Source organism: Morone saxatilis, unplaced genomic scaffold, assembly GCF_004916995.1.
Source record: "Morone saxatilis isolate NCDOM2014 unplaced genomic scaffold, NCSU_SB_2.0 Contig8, whole genome shotgun sequence".
Classification (NCBI taxonomy): domain Eukaryota; kingdom Metazoa; phylum Chordata; class Actinopteri; family Moronidae; genus Morone; species Morone saxatilis.
The window spans coordinates 24,733,130-24,743,791 of record NW_023340257.1 but is presented as its reverse complement, the minus strand read 5'-3'; the positions used below and the strand labels follow the sequence as shown (position 1 = coordinate 24,743,791).

Genomic DNA, 10,662 nt, shown 5'->3' with positions numbered 1-10,662 from the left:
TTATATGCAATTAGTTATTTTTTAGATAATAACTTACTTAGCCCTAGTGTTGGCAATGGCAGCATCAACAACTATGCCATACAATTTGGTACAGACATTCATGATCTAAACCGGATAAATACTAATGATGCTGGTGATCCTTTCATCTGGCACCACTAACAGGCCAAAGTTTGGACAAACACTGTCCAAAACTCCAGTTCATGACAGAAAACCTCCCATCAGCCTCAGCTGTAAATCCAGACAAATGCTAATCAGCATGGAAACAAACGTTAACAGGCTTACATGCTAAATGTTACAATAACACTGATAATACATTTCAACATGCTAAATATTGACATATTAACATATCAGCACTAACATTACCTGTGTTTTTGAATGAACTGCTAACATTAGCATGTGAGCTTTAAGCTTTATAGAGCTGAGGCTAGCAGCTTAAGTTGATAAAAGTCTGACATTGCAGAGCTGTGCCTGAAAAAGCTAAAGCCAAGATATCCAAAATTTCCCACTGAACAGAGGATGAAGGAAAACACACAGCATCACATTTAGGTCACACCTTTGGACACTATTAAAGTAAGAATGTAAAATAGCAAAGTGGTCTCTCTGTCATCTCTCCAACAATTTTGTTTCTGACTCACAGTGTCACTGGTGTTCAGTAGACAGGAAAAAACATCTTTTCTCCACAAGCAATTGTATGCAAGGTGAGGGGCAACTACACAACTGTGACAGACTCAAAACAACATGAAACAAAACAAAAGAGATAGTCAACAGTGTCTGAGAGACAACACCAAACATGAGCTAAAATATCAGGTCTATTCACCTGAAACTATTCAACTCTTTGTGATACAGCACAAAGAGAGTGAGTGAGATTGGGATCAGGGCAGCAGAGGCTGAGATTGTTATTCTTAATGAGATAACCAGGCCAATTAATTATCAAGCGTAATGGGAGAAAAGGGGGACAGGAAGCAAAAGCCCACTGGATTTAGACTAGAAGCCATTTTCACTGTGCAGTCACACACTCCCCCACATGCTCACATACACAAACAAACACAATCTGCCGCAACTGAGGCAAATCATCCGTAACAGCCAGCAGCTTCTATTTGGTCTAAATCACTGCAGAGATACATTACAGACATTGCAAAATGATCAGGCATGTCTTTACAGCAAACACATCCCCTAAAGGCGTGCAGATGGAAGTGGCTAAGCAAAAAGTATTCTTGCATTATTGGGCATTAATTTTTCTTCTTTGAGTTTTGGCACAAATGTTTTCACTCAGGTCATTCATTCAAAAATTTGTCCTAGCGTCACGTTAGAGATACAATCCACATATTATGTTGAGGGAGCCCAGTCATCCTGCAGGGACAGAACAGCAGAGCTATTGATTAAACAATGCATTACACATTCAGAACACTGCAAAGCTCAGCTTATTTGGCCCTCTATACTACATTACATTAACACCTAGCGTGGTAGGTTGAATCTACACTCAACACTCTAAAGCAGTTTTCTGTTCTTACATCACTTCCTGTGAAATCTCAACATGTTTCCTGGTTAAAATTGAGCGAACTGAGATTGAGAGGAATACAGAGAGAGAGAGAGAGAGAAGGGGAGGGAAGGAGGAATGACCTTCGCACATGAGCTGTACGAGGAGAGGAGGGAAGACAAGGAAAAAAAAGAGGCGATTGGACAGCTGTTGCTTGGCAACCACTGCAAGCACAGGAAGAGGAGACAAGCCGCTTCAGCCGCTGCCGGCTTCCTGACTTCACAACAGAAACTGACACACCACACAAATGCATCATAACCATCCAAAAAAGCCTCCCCTGCTGCGGTCTTCCCCATCGAATTAAGATCGTTGTTTTAGTCTTCATTCATGTTCTCTTTTCACAAAGTTACACCCTCTCAAAACTCTCTCAAATATGTCCTGCTCAGGGGTTCACTATCAGTAGCTCCTGAGGGAAGAGAGAGTTTTACTCATAGCAGGCTTTCCCAACCTCTCCTGGAAGCCAGTGACCTTGGGACATGATTCAAAAAATGTATATTGAGCTTTTATACAGGCAACATCACCTGACTGGCAATAGTGAAACTGGATATTGGACTACACAAAAGTGTTAACTCAAACCTTTTCACATTTGAGAACGTGGAAGAACAAACAGTTTTCACAAGGTAGCGCTCAGAAGGAAGAGCAGCACAAAACAGCAGACTAGGATGCTGTGGACTGAACTGGAATGTAAACATCAAAATATTCATTTTATAACCTGGTATCACATCCTACCGACATATTCTGTTAGGCTTGAGATTTATTACCTAAATCCAAGGATTGGAGAGTAAAGTTACAGCTCTACTGTCATAATTTCCACTTCACATCAATGCCAGAATTAGACGAATGCGGTGGGGGTCAGTAGAGATAATGGCCTTGCTCTGCACAATGCTGAACTTTGGTGTGAAAGCCCTGTGAGGATGTGATCACACCTACAGTTTTTGTGTTAAGCTCCAAGGCACAGTCCTAAATATGTGTTTCATATGTGTTTCATTTTTGTGTTTAGTTTCTTGTACTTACACAATTACACATCAACCAGGGCGCATTCACTCACATAAAGCAAGAGGTGTCGTAACTGGGGGTAGAGGTAGAAAGTTCAGTGGCAGAATGGAATTTAAAACTTTTCTGATTTGATAATGATGGACCTTGTGTCTCAGGCTGCTTCCTGTAATTAAACTGGTTTATATTCTTTGTATAACAGCTCTCTTGGAAGAGGATGGAGGTATTTCCAGGTGTCTAGGAGGCACAACAGAGCTGGAATCTGCTTTTTTAAGTGGTTGCTGATGAGGAAAAGAGGTGGGAGATAGACACTTTTAAGACCTTTATCTAAAGAGTGCTTTTAATGAGACTAGCAGAAACTGTAAAACAGAATAAGAACTTGTAAGAACAATAAAACAAAAAATAATTAAAACACTAAAACCCACTAAGAGCAACCAAAAGCCTTTGAAAACACATACATCTCTCTCGTTTTGTCTTAAAAGTGTCAATGGAGGGGCAGCGTTTGAGTGGAAGCAGAAGGCTACTCCAAAGTTTTCGAGCTGCGAGCGTAAAGGCACAATCTCATTATTACAGTTAAATCGTAGTATAGTATCTAAAGTATCTAAGAGGCCTACAGCAGTACCTAGAGTAGGGGCAGAGAAGTTCTTCCCATGTATGTATGTAAAAACAAAAGAACCTTAAAATCCAATATAATCTGTAGCTACCAAAGAAGCTGACTCTTTACATGTACTGTACACAGTGAAAAGCAGACGCACATACCCTCCCAGATGGCTGACGCTACCCTAAATAAAGGCAACGTGCTTCACAAAGTCCTTCACGGCAGTGAGGCTTTCTTACCCGATTACATAAATAGACTGGAAACTCTCAGAGGACACAAGCAGAGCGACACAACCAGGACACAAGATGCAGAGTGTTTGGACAGGAAGTACCACAATGAACAGGACCACAATCAGCTCTAATATAATACAATGATAAATGACTTTACTATTCAACTAATACAGATGGGATTTATATTCCAACCCAATGGTTTTGTTTTGTCATCTTCCATCCATTTTTTTTTTAGAGAATGACGTTTAAATACAACTTATATTTGGACCTCAGCGACAGCAAAGGGACAGAAACTATTTCTAACTCTAGACCGAAATGTGTACAAATCCTTATCAGTATTACCATACCAGATGCCAAATCCTATGAATGTTATCTTGCAAAAAAATGTAAGTTGCTAAGCAACGGCCGTGGAGCAGGCTTGTGGGGTGAACATGGCTGCTACGTACGACTTCAGAGGCTAAACTGTCTATCTGCCAACAGCTCGACAGCCTGGTGTGACTACAGTCTGCTACTGAAGAGCATGAGCTGGGACCACTAGAGCTGGACAAGCACCAATACACGCTTCTATACCTGTGAGGATCATATTGGCACCATATAGTCTAACATCTAACTCCAAGTTACTAACTAATTTTATCCTTAACCCAAAAACCAAGTCCTTAAATAGTTCGAAGAAGAGATGATGAGCCAAAATGTCTCTACTTTCTAAAAATGTCCTCATTGTTAATGTCTGGAATTGATCCTCATAAAGAAACAAGTAAATATCCACAGTAGACACACAAACTTTTCTTAAAATGTCTTATTAGGCCAATTCCTCTACCTGCACCGTGATAAATCCTTTCTTGCAATAAAAATAAAAGTGCTGTCTCACCCTTTATCTTCTCAGCTTCAGCAGCAGTGTTCTGTATCACACAGGATCATAGTGTACTATTATAAAAATACATGCAGTTGCTTATGTGTGTAAAAAATGTTAACATGACCATATTTTTCTCAATTTCTTTGCTGACAATTTGTTCAAACCACATAGTTTTAATAGAGATTTTGAGCGTGTTTTAAATACATGTTGGTTAGGATGGAGAAGGAGACTCATCCTACAGTGTGAACAGGCTTCATAAAAGTCTCTACTCTTAACACCTTTGATATGGTTGCAAGCAGTCAAGTCGGGCTATTTGCAGTAAAAATGGGGCATTTATTATAAAAAACTAAAAAGAATCTACATAGAAAGGAAAGTATTTTAGGATTTCGGCATTGTTTGGTGTTGAGTAGGTTGTTATTGTTTCTTACTGTCAGCCAAATTACACACTTTCATCTGAAGATACAAACAAAGAAATGCATTTAGCAATATTCTGATACTTCAGCTTGTGGGCGTTAAAACCACAATGGACTCCTTTATACATCAGAGCAACAGCAGATTCTCTTTTACAACATTTTAGACAACCAAAGCCACTTTGAACTGTCATCATGTCAATTATTTACATTGTTTATGCAAACAATCCACCTTTTTTTCATCACTATCTAAAATAACAGAAAAGAACAAAACACAACAAGAAACCACAGTGTTCCTTCTCTTCCTCCTCTGTCACTGTCACTCTCTCTCTCTCCCCTCCTGTAAGCATTTTCCAGTAACCCAACCTATGAATCTATAATGGAAACAGCTCGGTGCTCTCAGGCCTCGCTGTGCTGCTCTCTCTACATTATATCACTGCACATCATTACACATCAGTCAGCCAATTTCCCCACATCATGTGCCCACGTTATAGACATGCTAACATACACTGTCTACACACACACTACACGCACGCATGCACACATATTCTCACACACCAACTTCACAATGCCCACTATAGAAGAAGAAATAGAGAGAAATGACTGGGTTCTCAGATACAGGCATACAATAATTAGACATAATGAGCAGCTTATAGGCCAGTAGCGGGTGAAGCTGCCTGCCTGTATAGCCAACAACCACAGTGTTAAAGTGATCAGAGAGCTGATTGGACAAGGACGGAGAGATGATGTAATACCTGAACTTCACTGGTTTATTTGAAGCTAATCTGTTCTGATTGTACAAGGCCGTACAATCCTCAGCAAAACTACAAAAGTTTTAAAATCCTAACCGATTCTGAAATCAGGTTGCATCAGATTTTCCTTTCCCTAATCTCAAACATAGACACAGTACAGGATGTAATGGAGATCATCGTGTCAGAGGGAGCAATGCACCACCGCACGTGAAATGGTTAGACTGACATAGCAGAACAACTTTCTGTAGTAACATTCATTCCTTGCAGTGAGAAAAAACTAAAACAGAAGTCTAATATGTCTGTTCTTCAGCGAGAACTGGAGGTGAGACTTTAAGTTTTAATATCTGACTACAGTAGTATGCTAGCTAACGTTAGCCTCAAGGGCTAAAAGGTTTACCGCTGCTTGGCAGCACCACTCAGTCACTTCCGTACCGACATGATTATCCAGATTTGAACTCCTAAAGAACATGTTTAAGATGATAGGGGTGGGTTGGGAGGTTTAATTTCTCTAAATCCCTCAAATTACCAGACACACTGGACCAAACGTCCGTACAAAACAAGATATTTATTGGACTTTTTATGCCTTTATTTTGATAGAAAAGGTGAAAATAGACAGGAGATGGGGGAGAGAGAGAGAGAGGGGACAACATGCAGCAAAGGGCACAGGTTGGAATCGACCAATGGGGCACTGCGGTAAGGACTCAACCTACATGAGGCGCACTACCAGGTGAGCTACCCTGCACCCCCCAAACAAGATTTCTGCACAAAGTCATGTAACATCTTTTTCTAATGGCTCTGACTGGAAAATGCCTATTATATCTGTGATGCTGCATGATGGAGTATTACTTAACTGTAATTATGTCAGCCCATATACCTGTACTACAGCTGCAACTAACAATTATTTTCATTATTGATTCAACTGCTAATTATTTATTTGATTCATTGATCAACTGTTTGGTCTATTAAAACATCATGAAAGAGTGAAAAATCACCATTTTCGGAGTCCAAAGTGATGTATTAAAATAGCTTCTCTTGTCTGGCCAACAGTCGAAAACCCAAAGACATTTATTTTACTTTAATCTAAGGCAAAGGAAAAGCAGCAAATTTAGGCTGCAATCTTTAAATGGTTGGCATCTATGTTTGATAAATATATTAAAATAGTTAACATCAATTGATATTAACTGATTCATTTCAGTTCTAGTCTCAATGACTCCAATGTGTATATCACAGTAATTGCACAGATAATACATAAAACAATGTTGTGCCTTGGCTCCATCACTCTGCTCCCACCAGGGGAGTTCAGTTTCAGCCCTGCCCAGGATGAGACTGCAGAGGATCGAGTCATTATGCCCCAGTCAACTGTATGCACCATCAAAGCAGCACACTCAGTATAGCAATATTTATGGTTTCAGACAGTAATACCGTCTAAGTGCTGAGCTATATGATAATACATGTAGTCTCAATCCTTGGCTTTCCTCAGAACAGATGTACAGTCAAGGTTTGTTTATGTCATACACTCTGCACAGATAAAACTGCAGCCTGCTAATTTCACAGTCACATTTTCTACAACAGCCCATATGGGGTCATCAGCATCCATGTGTCCTGTCAAAACTCTTTCAGCAGCCACTCACTGTAACTCACTCTGAAGGGCCATCACATACAATATCTTATATTTTGTACTGATAACAGGCACAGTGAGACAGCTGATGGCTAACATAATCTGATGACCTGAAACTGCATCAGCAGGTCAGATGGACAAGCATGGACGTGAATTAGAGACAACTTTAGCTTTATCATCCGTTAGCCTTGTTTAGCTTTAATTTAACAGGCTTTACTTTTGCAGAATTTTAACACAAAGTGAAAACTCATGGAGCCATAACTGTGCGGTACACAGGTAAACCCTGAAAATCATCTCTAATATATTTACCTCTACCTTGTGGCCTAAAAGTAAAGTTTCTTCTGACATATGAACACAACCCTTGAGCACACATTCATGTTTTCTGTGGATCACAACAAGCAATTAAACCGGAGAGGTGCAGAAATCTACTGACAACACAGACAGCAATATAACATCTCAGGCCATCTGTAGTATTATAACATGAGCAAATGTCATTCAATTATCGCCTTCACTGCCTCTCACAGGCCAAATACAGAGTCACGCACACACACACACAACACAGTGTGACTTTGCCTTAAAATAGGATCACAGATCAGCGATGAGTTACAGGCGGCCTGAGGGAACGTGGCACTGAACTACAGTTCTACTGACCAGCACTACGGATTTTACACATTCAGATTCACGTCACTGCAGCCAGTCAGACGTGTGAACACAACAGCCCAAAGTCATCCCAGTGAAACCTGGACGTGCAGCTGGGGAAACACTGGCTAACCCAATTACGTCTGTGTCGACTGCAGCTTTAGACAAGAGGCTGATGTGCTGTATAAATCTCCTTAATATGAAACAGATCCTATCGGGACACAGAGAAGTGGTGAAGGTTACAGGCCCCCCCCCCCTCGCTATTTAAAAACCCTCTGTAATACTTTCTGCCCTTGCCACTGGCTTTGTTACGCTTTCATTGAGTGAGTTTAGCGCTTTAGTGGTACAGGGACTGTTGTGTAAAACAGTTTTAAATAAATGTGACACTGGGTAATGAAAGGATGTGTAACTCTGATAATTGATGTCCAAGCTTTGTTTACATCAGTGATGTCTGTCTGAAGTGAAACAGACATACGAGGTCACTTTCTCTTTAAAATTACATGAATAAATCTCTAAACAGTTTGGCAACTGCTATTAATCTTTCTCATACACCTAGAATCAACATTGTTTTCTCTTGCTAACCATTAGCACAGTAGGCTAGCTGGCATCTACTGTATGATTCAACACAAAGATATGTACCTTTTCATTTGTTCTTCTACTTTCTATTCATCTCTTCATATTACAGGCTTTTTTAAACTGTAGACTCAGTGTGAACAGTTGATGAGTATAGACTTCATCTCCGACGATACTTCATCATAATTGAAACATTTGCAATAACGTTTTGTCACAATGGCCCCTGGTATTCAGCACTTGGATATATGACTGTTCAAAGCAACATATGACAACAAACAAAGCTTCAGAGATGGAAAATCATCTGTGCACACATTGCAGGAACACTGATACAAACAAAATTACACAATAATTTATTTTGTTGAGGTAAATCAATCTGCAGTATCAACACATGCTGCAACAACAGAAAACATACTTTAAGACAAATGTTTACATTTGTTGTCTAACCCTGTATTCTTTCTTCACAATGAACTATCTATGCACAAATTATAATATTTAGGTAAGTGTGCCCAAGTCCAGACAAATTACTTCACTTTTAAACTAATATTTCATGTAATTTCTTGTCACTGTCTCTATCCTGACATCCTCCCCTGCTCACTATCATAAGAAACACAAATACTACACAATACAATACAAAAAGCATTATTCCACATCCCACAGTGCTGCTTTATCCTGTTATAAGGCAGCTTAAAACTCACTGAACACCAGAATGACCATTTAAAGTTTCAAGCAAGAGAGAAAAAAAAGTACCAGGCAGTAAAACTCTATTATTTGGAGGACCGGCAGCACTGACCTTTTCAATTTTGTCCAGCCATTCCTTATTCTGGGCCAGCTCGGCCATGAAGGCCTGGTGCTTCAGCCATTTCTTGTGAAGCTTCTGGGTCTCGTCTCGGCTGCTGTCCCTCGCCATCAGCATCTTCTCACACACCCAGTCCCCCAGCTAGGCGAGAGAGGCAGGGGAAGAAGAGAAAGGAAAGAGAGAGAGAGAGAGAGAGAGAGAGGTGTCAGTACTAGATGAGCATATATACTGTAAATAACTGTAGGTGTGTATAATGTGATTCTTCATTTTAAAAAGAGTTGGACACACCAAAACAATCTTATTCAAAGTGGTGATTGTGTGTTCAGTTCATAAGAGAAACACATGTTTGATTGCACAAGAGGCAGACTACTTTATCATAATTCACACATGTACATTTTCATTAGCTCCATAAAACAGGTTCTTTACATAAACACACCAGCAACATATACAGTGGGAAATACAAGGTCAAACACACAGACATGAATTTTTAATGAGGCACAGCAGGCACATGTAGGCAGACACACGTGTACCAACAAGCATGGCAGCAAGATTTCACATGTACACACAACACAACAGATCACAGTGTCTATAGCATCAACACACACCCACACACTAAACAAACCCCACACACACCTCCACTCTTCATCAAAGAGTAACATTTGGCACAGACTATGTCGGTTTGAGGCACACACACAGTAAAAACACCTCACGCCAGCACTGACAGCATCACCAACATATTCAGGTCAGCATCATCACCCTCGTCTCTCCGTCATCCACATCCTCACACCTGCATGCAACATTTCCACCTGTGCTTCCGTCCTTCTCTCCTAACCCCAAATGTAAAGCGAATAACCAGTTTACCGGCAACGTTTAACTTGAACAGCCCACGGGATTGTGGCAGCTGCAGGCAGCCGCTGGTATCCGCATCCTCGCTGGTCTGCCGTCACACACATGCAAAGACGCTCTTCACCGCAGAGTCAGATGGAGAGAGAGAATGAGCAGAAGAAGGAAAGAGCGAGAGCTAGATAGAGACAGAGGCGCCTTCTGGAGAGCCGAACATGAGACAGCCACACAAAAGGTGTGCTGAGAGGAAAATGCCAAGCAGGAGGGTAAATAACAACAACAATACTGGAGGCTGAGGAGACAGACTGGAGACTTCAAACTGAGGCTGCGCTCTCCCCCTCTTTCTCTCTCTCTTTCTCTCTCTCCACTTGCTGTGTTGCTGAGGACTCGCTGTACGCTCAACCAGGAGAGAGAGGAGGGGCGGAGGTGGATCAGTGACGAGAGAGAGGGCAAGAATGAGGATGACTGAGAGAAGAAGAAGAAGAAGAAGGAACAAAAAAAAATCCACCCCAAAACAATAAAATGGCAGGCAGCCAAGCCGGTGCATGGATGCCCCTCCCCTGCCTCACACCTTCAGTGAGTGGGCAAGCAAGTGAGTGAGTGGGCTGCCTGGCTGGTTGGAAGAGAGATGGAGTGGAGGAGGATGAGAGGAGAGGGAGGAGCAAAAGACTTGGATTGGGATTTTGGGGGCAGGGGATTCAGGCAGCGCCTCCAGGCTCACCGGTCACGGCTAATGATGCTGAGCTGGAGGAGGTGGAGGGGGGAGGCGGGCTTTAAGTGGTGTCAAAATGAGTGTGAAGGGAAACAGAGACTGAAAAAC

At 41.2% G+C, this 10,662-nt stretch overlaps 1 protein-coding gene across 1 annotated transcript in view; it reads right to left on the bottom strand.

Annotated features, from left to right (window-relative positions):
- The window catches only part of LOC118341387 (spectrin beta chain, non-erythrocytic 2-like), a 57,760-nt gene that overhangs the window by 25,202 nt on the left and 21,896 nt on the right, over positions 1 to 10,662 (bottom strand). Inside the window, exon 22 of the mRNA XM_035679633.1 lies at positions 8,994 to 9,140. Coding sequence (XP_035535526.1) covers positions 8,994 to 9,140 — 147 coding nt within the window. The remainder of the gene's footprint in view (positions 1 to 8,993; positions 9,141 to 10,662) is intronic.